A 16,000-nucleotide genomic window follows, 5' to 3' on the forward strand; every position below is an offset into this window, starting at 1 on the left:
CAGGCCCATGTAAGAGCTGAGTAATAAACCAGAAGGATTATGGCTATTTTTGCATCTGTTCTCTTTTAGTTCCATTCTGCATACCAGCAGGAAACTGGTCCTTTTGGCAGTGAATAGCCTGTGCTATGGTTATCAGGTGTCCTCTTGTAGCAAACTTTTTTTAAAATGTATTTATAAAAATGCCTAATACCACAAAAGCCATTAACGGATAGCCATTCTCTAGAAAAGGAAATGCATAGAAGCTTGTTACAAAGTTTGGTAGAAATTGTGCAAATCAGGGAGTAGAGAAGAACAAGCTCATTATTCAAACCAAGTACCAACTGACATTATTTAAACCAAGAAGGCCTCCATTTTCCAGACAGAAAAATTTCCCAATGGTGAAAGTTGATGATAATTCCAATTGCCTGCAATCCAATTCTTCTACTTGCAATATAGAAAGCTGATCTGCATGGCTATAAAAAAGTTGAGCTCAAGTCTGTGGAAGAACAAAAAGACAATTTATCCTGCAGGTCCAATTTCCTTCTTGTGGAGCAGAAATCTACAACAGATGCTGTATGTAACTGCACACATCAGGGAGTAGTCATCCTCACACCCTGGTGGGTCTGATTATGAAAAAATAAATTTTAGAGTCCAGATTCATTTACTAGGAAATGGAAAAGGCATCAAATGAGAACTCCCTAAATATCTCCATCAGTTGAGTTTACCAATGGTCACCACGCACAGTCCTGCCAACTTTTACTGGTATAAATATTTGTTGAAACCAGTGAACAGAGGTTTGCAAATATCAAGCCCCAAGGGATTTTTAATTAAGATTCATAGATGTTAGGGTCGGAAGGGACCTCAGACTCAGGACTCTTTATCTGTGACAAGTTATTTTCATATTAAAACCTAAGTACAAGCACACTTCCCATCGTTGGAGCTGGACTTGGCACCTCCGTCTAAAAGCACAACTATCTCAGTGGCCATTGCATATTTTTTAAGGAACGCATCCTCCCAAGTGCATGCAAGAGCATATGAGAGAGACATCTTATCACCAGTATGCTATCGGGTGACGGAGAAATGTACTACACGTACACGTGGAGTCTCTATATTCTGTACAGGTGAGAAGAGAAGGGGTTGTTCAGGCACATTTGCAATGTTGACAGTAATGTAAATAACAGTAGTGTCATGAGACCGAAGTTCTCTGCCATTGCCACAACGTAGCAGAGCATGAATAAATTACACCCCCAATGCTGCCATAACTATTCCAGCACAGCCCTATCTTAGAATGACTGCATCTATACAAAAAACACTGCCTATTTTAACCTGTTCAGGAAGGTAGTCATTAGGGGTGTGTGAAACAGCTATTTTTGGATTTAGTTTTGGCCATTTTGGAGGGACAGTGATTCGTTTCAGTGTTTTGGATCACTGTTCCATTTCAGTTTGGCTGAATTTGTTTCAGGGTTTCAACACTGTTTCAGTGATTCGGCCATAGGCTATAATGGGGAATCACTAAAATGCCTAGAACTTTGTAATTTCTTGCCTGATTTGCATTAAAATTGCAGGGATGATAGTCCCCTTTTGAGGGCATGAAGCCCGCCAAGGTTCAAGGAGATAGGTGCAGGGGTTTCTGTGAAACTGGACCTCAAACTGTTCAAAGCAAAACTCATATCACTTGCCAGCAGCAGCAGTCTGCTGTCATCCTGCATAGAGATCTGGGGCTTGCGCCCCCCTGGAGGGCTACAGGGCTGTGCCAAACTTCTCCCAGGGGGCGTGGGCCCCCAGATCGGTGCGCGGGATGACAGCAGGCTGCCATCCCTGCCCGAGAGCACTGGCATTGGAAGGGATCTCAGGGACAGATGGCAGACACTGGCCAGCTACAGATGTCCATATCAGAGCAGTCCTCCCCACCTCCCCTTTTCACCCCCTCCCTCTTCTTAGTTTCTGGTTCCCTTCAAGCCTGGCTCTGAAACACTGAAATTTTCCAAAATTTTTTGGATGGTTTCATTTTGTTTTGGAACCTTCCATTTCATTTCAGATTTGGTATTTCAGGCACTGAAACAGGCCAAAACACCTCCGAAACACAACAGCTGCAGAAGTTTTGCATAGCCCTAGTAGTCATATTATGTGGACAGAGCAACTCCTCCTGTCAGCATACACTCGGGGGCTCTGGTGACCTAGCTGCCAGCTTGGTTGCAATGGCACAAACCCATTCTAATTTTTAGATAAGCTCAAAGTTAGTTAAAATACCAAGGGAAGAGAAGTAAGATTGCTCATTGTCAGAAAGTGCTGGTAACCAGAGCAGCTTGTCTCTCAATAAAGTGTCCAGAGCCCAACCAGCAGCAGCTTAGGACAGATCTCATTTGATCTTTTGCTAGCATGTGTTGATCACTGGCAGTGACTCTAAATACTTAATATGGTAGGCTACATACAAAGCATAGCTTGGTTAAATTATTCTGTATCCTGCGGTTAAATGACTGTTGTCTGCCTTGCAAGCAAGTCTGGATCAGGCGGCTTAATAATTTAATTCGAGCTCTCCTGATTGCTAGCTGCTTTCTCTGTATGTGCTTGGGGGGATATTTGTAAAAATTAAATTAAGTAACCACAGTAGTTAATATCCAAGAGAGACAACCGCTATTGACAGCCTGTTTTGTTAGTCCTCTTCCCAAGGCACTTCTGAAATGCTTCCAGAATGAACGTTGCGGGTGGGATTTTCAAAGCACCCACTGCTGGCCTCCCTCTGCTCTCACTGATGTCAATTTTTAAACACCCATTGACTCCAATAGGAGCAAAACATGCCACATCAGAAAACCCAACCTCATGCAAATATCCCCTGCTGGATGATCACTTCTTTTCTCTTTGTCTCTTTCAAGGCAAACAGTTAAGCAAGACATAGCTCAGATTCTTGCAGTCCTGCCTCGTGCTGTCAAATTGGTTCTGTAGCAGCCATTCCTGTATTAATACACTCAATAAAATACCTCCCAAGGCCAAGTCAGTAAAGATACTGAAAAGAGAGAAGCAGATGATTGGGGAACAAAGTCTAAAGTCTTTGAATCACACACTGTTTTTAAATTTTCTCTTGGCAAGCTTGCAGGATTTGTAAGTGGTCAGGTGGAAAGTGCACCGGCAAAGAACAAAACCACACCAAGGAATTCTGAAGAGGAAAGACCTGGTGGTTACCAAAGCACATCTGCTAGTAGCTTAGCTCATGTAAGGGCAGAGCCCCCCCACCTAAAGGAAGAAATGCTATTTCACACCTGTTTAAAAAAAGTGAACTGAAGGACTTCGTTATCTAGCATCCCCGTTCCAACATTTGCTCAAGCAATTGAAAGAATTCATATTACAAATTTAAACCCAAGAAATGTATTATAGATAGGGACTTACCTAAATCATGGTTTTGCAGAGTTTGCGAAAACCACAGCAAACAGTGTCACCTGCCATCACCAGAAAATCCAGCACCGGCTGATTTCCCACGAAATCAACCAAAAAACCCACCAAAACTGCAAAAAAGTAACACGGTAGATTGAGTGAAGTCAGTGGCTAATCAGTGGCAAGAAGCAAAGCAAAGAAAGTGGTAGTGATTAGGGCTGTATGAAGCTTTGGTCCCAGATTTGATTTGGTGGAGATTTGGCCCAAATTCAGTGGCCAAATCTCTGAATCCAAATAAAAACCAGAGGACCCTTTAATCTCTCCAAGTTGAACTGAAACCCTCCAAATTGATTTGGAGAGATTCGGAAAGATTTGGCGGTTCAGACAGATGGAGGTTGAAGTGTTTTTTCTACGTATCTCTAGGTACCAGGCGGCTTGAGAATGCTGCTATGGTGGGGCACATGGAGCGTCCCACAGGAGCACGGGCAGGGCGGGGCGGGAGGTGCAGCTCCCCAGCGTGCTCAGCAGCAGACCAGGAAGCGGAACAGAATCACTTCTGGTTCACTTCCGGGTCTGCTGGGGAACACACTGGACCCGCCCCACCCCCCGGCTCTGTGACTGGGTTGGGGTGGGGGAAGGTACCTGGGGGCCCCCCTGCAGCCTATTGCCAAGCCAGGGAGGCACAGGGGGCCACCCAGTGCGCTCCCCAGCAAACCCGGAAGTGAACCAGGAGTACTTCCAGGTTCATCACTGAGCACGTGGATGGCCCCCCGCATTCCTGCGGGAAACTCCATGAGCCCCAGCATCACAGCATTCACAAGCCGTGCTGGTACCCCGAAGTATATAGAAAAAACATTTAATGTTGTGTCTATGGCCAAATTGCTGATTCTCCGAATCGACATCGAGTCTTCAGATCTGGCCAAATCAAATCAACGTATCAAATCACTGTCCCCAATTTGGGCCAAATCTAAATCCGAATCGAATAGGGCCAGTCGGCTTTGCATACCCCGGTAGCAATGTAAACGGAGTGAAGGCACCCTCCGCCAACCAGCAGTAAGGGGTGGGGCCACCACAAAACACCCCCTGAACTGGCTCTGCATCTCAAAAAGGGGCTGCAAAAAACCCCTATTGTCTCACCGTGACTCAGATAGGTCCCCAGTCACAGAACCTTCCTTCAGCAGTTTTTTGGTTTTGTGGTGAAGATATAGGGAGTGGAGAGGAGTGCTTGACATCAAAGACTAATTGCTGGAGCCTTCCAGGGAGGTGAGGCTGACCTCATCTTTGCCTGTAGATATTTCATAATCAGATGGGTGTGTTCTTACTGTAGATACACAATGCATCCACAGGTGCCAGACAAATTTCTTGGAGTGTTTTGGGATTAGCATTTATTACTTTTCCTGATGAGAGAGAATATCACAATGCAGCTGCTATCCTGGAACACAAGTTCTTTGGCCAGGACAGTAACTATACTGTCCTGGCCTACATTTATAACCTAAATTTACAACACTATTTATAATCCTGTAAGTGTTACAAGCCACAACTGCATTAGGTCTCCAAGATCCAGTTTCACATGCCTCATTCAGACAGCATGGAAAGAAGGCATTCATGGAGGCATACTAGGAGTTACAAGCTTTTCTAGCTGTTTCTTCAAAATATTTAAGCATATAGTCTGCTTCTAAGTTAATGAATCCTAATATCTAGCAAGTTCCCCCTGCATTGCCATTTTTGAGAATCAACTTGTACGTTCATAGGCTGCAAAAATATGGGGACTGTAAAAGAAACATCTAGTTTGTGGCTAACAGAAGACTCACTCTTTAAGAGCAATTTAAAATTTCTGTAACAGATTTAAGATGTTTGACAAGACTATTTTCTAGTCAAGGAGCAGCTTGGAATATTTAATTTTTTTAATGCTCTCTTATTGTAGAGAGAAAATATTAATGCTTGTGAAGATCTTGCTGAGAACAGATACTGAAAATGGTTAAGCTCCAGCAGCTTGGTAAGAAACAGATGCTTGGTGCACTTGCGTTTAAACATGTTTGGAGATTTAGAAACATCAATGACACATCAGGAAAAGTTCCCACCAATTTAGAGTAGCTGTTCACCTAGTGTTCGGAAGAAAATATGCATCTAAAAGAAAGGCTTCACCACACTTATCAATCTTCCCTTCCTCTTTAACACACTTGCAGTACTCACAAAATGTCAATGAATCACATACTACAAATCTGAGCAATTCTGCCATGTTGGATTGTATGATTTCCCTAAGTTTCCCTTCATACTAAATCCCAGGCATATAGTAACACCAGTTCAAAAAGAAAACAAAAAACACACCAACCAGAAGTTAGTTTACTCGGTACCAGTCTTGTACATAGTCACAAGGCTAGCACTGTTAGGACAGCGCTATTCAAATACAGAGTAAAGAGGCTTAACTGTCCACTGTGTCTTTTATTTTCTAATTTCAACATGTGATCATCTTTAAAGGGAGCTGGGAGACAGAAGTGAGGGATACACCAGCTGCACTTTACAGTTTAACGATCACAAAAATAGCAACTATACAATCTCTGAGTTTCACAAAACTAGCTTTCCTTTATAATGCACTTGACAGAACAGGATTAAACTGCAAGAAGTGAAGAAGCTACAGCTGTGAAGTGCTATTTTGGTTAAAAATAGCTAAAAAACAAGAAAGCAATGACTACAACATTGATCTGGGTTTTCGGTGGATAGATTGTCGGTGTCTTCTGCATCTCTCAGTTCAGGCTTTATGCTTCTTGATGAAGTTAATGAGCCCATTTGTTGAGCTATCATGAGATGTCACTGGGGCATCAGAATCCAGTTCTGGTTCAATTTTCTTGGCCAACTGCTTTCCAAGCTCAACTCTGCATTTACAGAGGGAGAGAGAGAGAGAGCGAGCGAGAGGGAGGAAGAAATAAAGAAGTAATTTAAAGTAAAACAACAACCACTTAGTAAATGTTGCTATTAGTCAATACTGAAACTTGTAGGCCGTGGCACAGATCAGTGCTACACACTCTGACCCAACCCTGCATGGCAGAGCCAGCTGCAGACCACATGCTGTCAATCACTCCCCTGCCACCAAATTTTCAGACCTATGGGGATCCCTAAAGGCTGAATGACATGGCACTGCAGGCCAGACCTGCCTCAGGGGCTGTAGGTTGTGCACCACTGCTACAGACTAATGTTTTACGTTCTTGTCTCAGAACACCAGGCTGTGGCATCCTCAGCCAAAGGGAAAAAAAACCCACAAAACCCCATAGGTTTGGGCAAGGCACTTTGTCCAGCTTTCCAGGGAAGCTAGTAGAGACTGTGGTGGCAATAAGAACTTAGGAATGAAAGAACAAAAGCAAAACACGATTTTCTGAAACCTACAGGCGGTGAATCCCAGCTGCGTAGCATGTCACCTCAGATCTCCTGCTACCAGATATAGGATGGAAGGGACCCTTTTTGGTTTTGAAGTGTTTAAGTATGTGTGGTCATGCTCTTTTTCAGACCTCAGTTGTTGTAGCAGGAGCTGTGGTGTTCTGGACAGGTTTCAACCTTCCAGAAACCCCTGGTTCAACTGCTATAAAGCTGCTAGAGAAGACTGCGGTGGTAGCGCAGTTCTCTAGGAACCAGGCCAAAGAGGCACTAGTACGCTGAATGCAAACAGGTTCCTGGATGTACTGAGATGACCAGAACTCCTGTGGATACCCAGGTTCTGCAGGGTCCCATCACCTTCCACTGGCTACTTAAAAAGGAAGACACAGCTTTCACCAGAACAGTCAGGCATTCCCCAGCCTCTTCGCTGCCTCCTGTGAGGTTTTATGCAGGAAAGCAACACTGCTCCTAGCACGTGAGAACAGGATTAAAAGGAACAACACTTGACTGTTTCCTGAGGAAGTCTTGACTTCGTTTGGTGGAAAGAGACTAAGTGAGAAATTCCTCACAGGGCAGAAATCCTATAGGAGGTCCATGGTGCCGGTGTGTGGCAGAGTAAAGGTTTAATTAATCACTAAGTAAACTGGAGGACTTGTCTAGTTTTTGGAATAAGTCAAAGATCAGGTTTTCTAGAGTCTAGTGATTTTAAGCCCTCAATGGGACATAATTAGACCATCTGGATTCATATACCCAGACAGCCCCACACCCCAGAATTAATAATTATTAGTTGCTTTTGAAAATCTGGGGCTGAGCATATCAAAAACCTCCATAGTATTACACAGATGCATCATCTGAAAGGCAGCCTACATCAGAGTTACAGTTTCTGGATTAGAGACTATCCCTGTGGATATCTGCTTGAAACAGGAAAGGAAATCAAAAAGCAGTTGGCTTTTCACTTCAAAGCTGCTTCATTGTTACTGTTCCTGTAGGTGTGAGGTAACTTAGGTTGGCCTTTTACTTTTAGGGGACTACTTCTATAAACGGGAAGTATCTTTTTCCTCCTCTATTATTCCCAAAAGCTTCAGTTACTCTCTCTCCTCCCTATATATTGCTATTTGTTTAAAGAGACTAAGGTCCTTTAATCCTCCCTAGAGTGATGCCTTGCACAGGTTTATGTAGGGAGATAAGCTGCTTTATCCAAAAAAGGCATATGCATGTGCATGTATGCAGTGCATAAACTTTCTTCATCATCCTAATCTTTTTTTCCAAAGGAGCAGTGAATTATAGTGTCCTATAGCTCATAAGGAAACAGGTCAGACTTACCCCCACTGGTCATAGCTGTTAATATCCCACACAACTCCTTGAACAAAGATCTTGTGTTCATACATAGCTATGTGCATGGTGGGGGGGAGGAAAAAAAATAGACCAAGTTATCAGTAAGCTTCATCAAAAAACTTCACTATAACATTAACAGTAAAGAAACATATTTACTTACCAATTAGGGCTCCCAAAATGAATGGGTTAAGTTTTGTAAACACAATGGAGTTGGTTGGGCGATTTCCCTCAAAGACCTTTTAAAACAAACCAAAGTAATATTACACAGCGTTTCTTGCATCAGAAGACTCCTCAAACCCACATTTTATTTCCATTAAAAGACAATACACAGAGGGATCTGAAGTGTCCTATGGGAAACGAACAGTAATTTCAATTTGTTGGTCATCCCAAAAGCCATATTTAGAAGTTTATTGTAAACATAATAGCAAAATGTCACGTCCACATGCCAGCCGCATGCACAGGTTCAGCTCTAGTGATGGCAGCAAATAAGCCTAGACAGCAAAAAGCTAATCTCTCCCAATAAGCACTGCAAGGTTTCCTGCTCACTGTTCTGTTAGTAAAACAGTAACCTAGTTTGTTTTTAAAGAAAGGAGTTTGCCCCATGGAGAAACACAGCCAAGTTAGTCATCGAATCTTTAGGTTCAGTATTTATAGCTTGCTGCTGTTCATTTTAATAGCCACCAGAGGGCACACTACTTCCCATCTGTTTCTAATAAATCATCTCGCAACTACATTAAACCCCTGAGAATTTGGAATGCACATACCGAGGGGAGTAAAATGGAGGTGCAACTTGAAGGAAATTAAGACAGTTCTCAAAACCCTGGTACCTTATGAGGAAGAAGCTTCTCCAGAGTATCACCACTCAGGCCAGCAGCCTGCAGTTCCTTACGAGCCTCATCAGTAGTCTTTCCTTTCATCAGGGCCTCAGTCTGGGCAAGGAAGTTGGCCAGAAGGATCTAAGAGGAAGGTGTTAGATAGTAACAAGCAGCAAAAGTTACTGTTCTTCTAGCTAAAGGATGGGAACGTTGTCTAGACGTTACAGCTCAGGACCAACTGGGATTTCTGCTTAAAATGAGGCACCTAGTAGCTATCTGTAGAGTGGAACGTCATGGTATGTCATGAGTCTTTAACGAGCATTTACAGTACTTTCAGGTTCTTGGATATATGCAAAGCAGGGTTTAAAGCTTTGGCATAAATTCCTAGCTCTGCTGAAGTCAGACCTATTCCAAACTGGCTAATCCAGGCATCCATTTACTTTAAATAAGAGAGACAATAAGTTGTAAGAATGTGCCAAGTTCCAGAGCCTGCTAACTCACCCTGTACACTTACTGAAGTTAACCACCACCTCTCTCCCCCTGACTTGAAGGTTATTGGAAAGTTTTGTAGGCAGAGACCATGTTCTATTTTGGTTAGGCCCACACAGTTACCACAATACTATATTATTTCTAACAATGGTTCAGTAAAACTGCTTCCCACCTGTCCTCCATTTTGCAAGTCATTTTTTTAATTCCTGCCTGTAATCAGTGTCAGATTTCTCTGGCAAGGTGTTAACAGAGTACAGTATGAACAGCACTAACATCTGAAGTTGGTACTACAGGAAATATTAGCTGTGGGCATCAGGTTTCTGTCACACTTGACAAATGTTTGCCCTGTGAAGAATCTTTAGTTCACACTTGCAGTGCGTAGTCAGTGTCAACTCATTTAATTTTTGATTGTTAAGAATGGGCCAAAATAAAGTGGATAGATTGAATCTTTCCTGAGTAAGGAATCCAGACTCAAAATCTACCACCTTGGGCATAGACAGTTTCTTATTAACTTCATTAATTTGGGCTGAAGGAAGTTCAAGCTTTATGCTCAGCAGTACTTTGTCAGGAGAGTTTTATCTGCTTTGAGAACTCAACTCTTCACACTCAGGATCAGTATGCACTCTAGATTGCAGGAGCTCTCTCCAATACCTGCCTCTCTCCAATAACATAATCAAGAAGCCACATTGTCAAAGTCTGCCTCTAAAACTGTAGCTGCAAAGACAAGACCTCCACCAGGTACAAGGTCAGAGGCTATAATATATGTGGCTGAAAAACCTAAATTTGTTTGCTCACAGACTAAGGGCACATCCCCGTATGTTTGTGCCTCTGGTAGTTGTTCCCGTGTATACCCCTGCACGTGTGCTTTGGCACATGGCAAACTGCCCTGGGTGGGGTAGGGAGGCTGGGACCAGCACCCGGGCTGGCCCCAGCAGCCTTACCTAGGGTCTTGGGGCTCCAGCTGGCCAAGCTCCACTTTTGGGCAATGCATGCTGCAGCCACATGTGCTGCCCTGCTTTTTTTGGATACTTCATCTAATTTTGGCTGTGCACTGAAAATATGCAGCACAGAAAACCTTTTGACATGTACCACATGCATTTTGAAGCATCTCAAAACCCTATGAGGTGCCACAAACTGCATGTTCCCGCTCAATGGGCACATCTAGACAAGCGTGGACATTCATGTGGTATTCATGCTGGCGTTCCCCATACTATTAAGTTTGCAGTGCAGGGGAAGATCCTGGTGTCAAAAAAACCTATGCTTTTAAAAAAGCGGGGCAGTACATGTGTTGGCAGCATGTACCACCAAAAACTGGAGCTTAGCCAGATGGAGCTATACTATGGCTGCCAGCCAGGCTCTATGCTGCTGAACTGCCACAGCAGCAGCACCTGGAAGCCCTGAGAACCCCATGCGAGGCTGCTGGAGCAAGCACAGATGCTGGTCCCATTCTCCCCTACTCCATACGGGGCAATGTGCCACACGCCAGAGCACACAAGCATGGGTGTTTCCTGACAACAAACATGTTTCCACTCGTGGGGACACACCCTAAGAGTGCAATCACAGTGGTACATTTAAAATACATGGTCTATTTACCAGTATGTTCAGGCATATTACAGTGTGGAATGAACTCTAGTGCCTTCAGCAATAGTAAGAGGAAATAGACTGCCATTGATTAAAAGCATCTTGCATTACCTTATGATGCAAGCCATTCCTGATTGGGTTCTGGGTCTGGACTGGGATTAGGAAGTCACAGGGAATCATGCGAGTTCCTACCAGGAAAACACTGTTAGTCACCTAGATATACTTTACAAGAGAGCAGGTAAAAAGAGGCAGAAAACTTTTGCTACCTTCCCCTGCAATATTATGACAAAAGTTCCAGACACTCTAAACCAGCTACAGAAAGCAAGAAAAGTTTCATGAAGTTTATGGCTAACCTTACTTAGGAGTCTTTTTTAGGAAAAAAAAAAATCTAATCCTACAGCGACTGCATCAGAGTCAGCAGCCTTGTTAACCAGTGGCTTTAGAACACTAGTAGTTCAATGACCATGAAAGGTCAGATTAGCCAATATCCTTCCCCTGGTTTAACAGCACAAGTGCTGTGGTCTATGGTCATTTTGATATCAGATACTGAGAACTTGCCCCAAACCCATGCTGCTAACATACTCAAAGCAGTCTGGTTATACCTTGATGAATCAGCTGATAAAAGGCATGCTGCCCATTGGTTCCAGGTTCTCCCCACACAATAGGGCCAGTGTTGTAATCCACACGAGTGCCTTTCTTGGTAATGTATTTACCATTGGATTCCATGTCACCCTAGAAGCATGAAGGATGAAAGTTTATCAACCTGACTATTCTACAAGTTTTCCCTTACAGTTCTTGCAGGGCTGGTCTAAATAGTGACTGCCTTATGCTTTAAACCAGGAGTAGGCAAAATATGACCCATAGGCCAGATGTGGCCTGCCAAGCCATTCTATCCAGCCCACGGGGCCCCTAAAAAAATTTAGAAAATTAATATTATCTGCCCTGGGCTGCCTGTCATGTGGCCCTCAATGGCTTGCCAAAACTCAGTAAGTGGCCCTCCACCCAAAATAGCTGCCTGCCCCTGCTTTAAACACTGTATTTTTTTTGCTTGTGTTTGGTTTATACAAAACCAGAGGGTTGGAATGAGGATAAAAATCTGTTGTTTCTTTGGCAAGGGAGGGCTTGCATCAATTGTTGTAACTACAGTAAACAAGAGCTGTCTATAGCAAGGTATTCACACTCCTAAGAGCCCTTCAAAAGTCATTTATTTCTAAATGGCTACCATCAAATCAGTAAGTAACAACCTGACTGCATAACTATGGACCATCTTTTATGGACTTATCAACATCTTCCCCTCAGGCGAGATCTTACTTGCTGGAAGTAGGCAGCAAAACGATGCATGTATTGGTCATAGGGCAGAAGGGCATGGGTTTCAGTTCCGTAACAGTTGATATACCAGACGCCCAACATGGCCAGCAGAACGGGCACGTTCTTTTCCAGGGGAGCAGTGCGGAAGTGGTTGTCCTATTATGTTGCAAGGAGAAGACACAGAAAGAAAAACTACAGTGAGATAAAACAGCGGACTTCCATGAGTCAGAATCTTAGGTTCAGAATTTGGATCGTCTGCATGTTTTAAGGCAACTGTCCCCACAAAATTAATCACAAGGGAGGCTTTCTAGGTGGAGACATTTTACAAGCAATGAAAGGGATGAGGAACAAGAGGAAGACAAGTACTTTTCCACAACTGAACTTTAAAAGCCAGTCTTGTGTGCCAGTCTTTTAATAGCAACATGGGACCAAGCTAACTGGAACGTAATCTGTGACATTCTCAGACTCACCATCCAGTGGGCTCCTGCAAGCAGATTCTCAAAGTTGTCAAAACCTAAGAATAAACCAAAATACAGTTTAACTCTCCCAGCTGACGCTTGATTTCCTTGGAAGAGCGGGCTGCAAAACAACCAAGACTGGTACCCAGTCAGACTTCCTTCCATTTGTAAAACTGAGTCAAAAGTCATGCTATGGTTTGCTTGAAAACCTAATTTTGACAAAGTAAGCATGTGAAAAAGTACACAAAAAGGTAGTGTCAGTCATTAGGGCCTACATATGTGGAGTACTAGAGAGAGGGAAGTGGAGAGTCAGAGAGGGAGGTTACAGGGTAGCATCCTTGTTTTAGTCCTGAATATAGTATCTTGACTTAGATAGTGTGTTGAAGTATTTCAATGTTTAATATGTGTGTCTACAGAAACAGCTAAATGCATTTTTTAAAAACATTAAAAAAGTAAATGCAATTGAAATGTATTTGTTACAATTGCTTTTGGAAAGGTTGTGACTACAAGTAAAATCAGGGATATTTTGCCGATGCAAGTAGTCATTTATCACCACGTACAGATCTGTTGAAGATGGTGTTGAAACTTGAAATTGCTCCTTCACCGGTTGGCCTTTTAGCACAAACATCCAGCTAGTGGAAGAAGAGTTTGTGTAATTTAACATCTCGACCCCACCCTCCCACACCAATATGAAAGTCTGACCCCCCCACTCAAGCAGGAATCTGGTTAGTACTGCTGAAGCAAAAAAAATATCACGCAGACTGTAATGACTGTGTTTCTATAACATAGATACATACCAATATGCAGGGCAATGGAGAGGCCGATGGCTGACCACAATGAATAGCGGCCACCAACCCACTGCAAATAAAAGATTGTTTTAGACAGCAGTAACATACCTCCAAGCAATACATTCTGATACTTCTTTTTACACTGCTCTTTCGTAATTTTTTTCCAACCATTAATTGATTTTTTTTCTAATCCATTCCATCTTTTCAAGAGCACAAGATGTTACGGGGGGAGATTTGTTAGCATCCTTCCATGTTCTGCACATACACATCAAACAAGTGAGCCTCTTTGGGAAAAGGCTGATTTAACATTAAACAAACCCAGAAGACACTTGCACTATTTTATTATGGAATCCAAAATAAGCTAGCTGGAGTATTCAACCCAAAATATAATTCCAAGTCATGTTTACAGAAACTTTTGGGAAACATGGAACTCTTATGCTCACTGTCTATTCATGACTCTAACATTTAACAAGCTTGAAAAATACATTAAAAAGGTTGAACTATGGAAAGAACAAGACATGACACAAAACAGTTCTGAAGGCTGGCAGTTATTCTGGCTAGTGAAGACTATGTTGTACATGTAGTACCATATGTTCGGAGCCCCATTCAGCTAATAAGTTTATGAAGCTTTCACCTGTAACACTGCATCACAAAGTGTAAGGCACAAAGTGGTGATCCCACTGGCCAATGCTCCCTTAGGCATTAAGTACGTAACCTCTCCTGATGTTTTAAAGCAAAGGTTCTCAAGCATTTGCTACTATCCAGAGAACTGGCAGGTCACTTAGTACTGGCTCCATCTCATTTTCAGCTGCTAAACTTCAATACAAGACAGCTAAATATGCATTAAGTGCTTTCCTAATACAGTATACCCCTTTCCATGTAGCTATTCCCTACATAAATCACAGTTTTCACATCGTACAGGCAGAGTAGGTGTTCCACAAATCATTGGGGCATTGGCCAAGCTAAGAAACCGTTTAAAGGATAAACCAATTTAAATGCTAAACACACAGCTTTTGTGGCTTTGGTAACAGCAGCTTCCAAACCTCTAATCTGTCAGGCATATTATTAGGAGCCATGAGCTGACCTAGCTAACACTTTCAGGTACAGTTCAAATTACTTCTTCAGAAAGTCAGAGAATAAGGGCCACTGAATTTACAATTTGTGTCCTTTTAAATATCAGATTAGACTCCTGTTCTTTTGATATTGACCTTTACTGACCTAGATTATATACAGTAGGCCTCCAACTGTCAAATGTCACAGCTTATAATAACTACTTATAAGATATACACTGGGAGTAAGGCGCTGTCTCCTGTTACCCAACAGCTGCCTAGACAGCAATGCATAGACGAGAGGACTTTAAACTGAATGGCCCTGAGGTAAGGTTTTTATGCGTTTCACTAGGCCAGTGTTCATTTGATTTTCCTTTAGTGATGCAGTTTATCTACTGCATAACAAACACATGTGTATTTATTGCAGTATCTCCCAATCTTTCACATGATACTGGCTGGTTCTGGGGCTCTCCAAAGCTAATACAATTGTTCTAACAGTTAGTAACTATTGCATAGTGCTAACTAGTTACTTACATCCCAAAATTCAAACATGTTCTCAGGGTCAATTCCGAAGTCTTTAACTTTAGGCTAGAATGAAAAATAAAAATTAGCAACAATATTCAAATTACAGGATATATTCATCATAAACAGCTACTCCAGGACGCCTGAGAAACTAGAGCTATATTCAGTGATGTAAACAGTGAGTGCAAATGGCAACGCAGTGTAGCAAATTAATTTAATATTCAGCCATGTGCCACATGAAGGGTTAGGCCAAACAAGAGGACTGGGGATGGCAGAGGGGACTTTAAATGACCTAACGAAGTTTTAAGGTAAAAGGAGGCCTCTTCTATATTATAGGCCCTCTTTCCCAATCACTGTAGTTTTTCCTACCCTATTGTCATTATATGTGCAAATTTTCACCCTGTACAAATCAAAATGCTAAATCAGTGTATGTTACATAACTCTCAGACAATGGGTTGCTTATACTGCTATTTTCATCAGTAGAAAAGAAAAAAAAAACAACCCACAGCCAAAAAACAAACAAACAAACCAAACTTGCGATGCGATGCTGTGACTACTAAAGTGACCAAAACGCTGGCTTGCATCAATAGATGCTTCTCAAGCAAATCCTGAGACGTCATTCTCCCCTTGTACTCGGCCTTGGTGAGTCTGCAGCTGGAGTACTGCATCCAGTTTTGGGCTCCACGATTCAAAAAGGATGTGGAGAAGCTTGAGAGTCCAGAGAAGAGCCACGTGCATGGTTAAAGGTCAGGAAAACAGACCTTACAACAGGCTGAGAGCCATGGGGCTCTTTAGCCTGGAAAAGCCCAGGCTCAGGGGTGATCTGATGGCCACCTATAAGTTTATCGGGGTAACCACCAGGATCTGGGGGAACGTTTGTTCACCAGAGCGCCCCAAGGGATGATGAGGTCGAACGGTCAAAAACTACTGCAAGACCA

General features: G+C 42.7%; 1 protein-coding gene across 1 annotated transcript in view; it reads right to left on the bottom strand.

Moving 5' to 3' along the window:
• Positions 1–5,673: 5,673 nt before the first annotated feature.
• Positions 5,674–16,000, bottom strand: part of GPI (glucose-6-phosphate isomerase) — a 28,022-nt gene continuing 17,695 nt past the window's right edge. The window contains exons 9-18 of the mRNA XM_090063033.1: positions 15,075–15,128; positions 13,501–13,561; positions 12,716–12,759; positions 12,249–12,401; positions 11,540–11,669; positions 11,049–11,125; positions 8,880–9,008; positions 8,213–8,288; positions 8,041–8,107; positions 5,674–6,221 (exon numbers count right to left, since the gene is read on the bottom strand). Of these exons, the coding sequence (XP_089919159.1) occupies positions 6,098–6,221; positions 8,041–8,107; positions 8,213–8,288; positions 8,880–9,008; positions 11,049–11,125; positions 11,540–11,669; positions 12,249–12,401; positions 12,716–12,759; positions 13,501–13,561; positions 15,075–15,128 (915 nt within the window). The 3' untranslated portion in view covers positions 5,674–6,097. The remainder of the gene's footprint in view (positions 6,222–8,040; positions 8,108–8,212; positions 8,289–8,879; positions 9,009–11,048; positions 11,126–11,539; positions 11,670–12,248; positions 12,402–12,715; positions 12,760–13,500; positions 13,562–15,074; positions 15,129–16,000) is intronic.

The sequence above is a fragment of the Crocodylus siamensis genome, chromosome 9 (assembly GCF_052110815.1).
Source record: "Crocodylus siamensis isolate JL-2025a chromosome 9, ASM5211081v1, whole genome shotgun sequence".
Lineage (NCBI taxonomy): Eukaryota > Metazoa > Chordata > Crocodylia > Crocodylidae > Crocodylus > Crocodylus siamensis.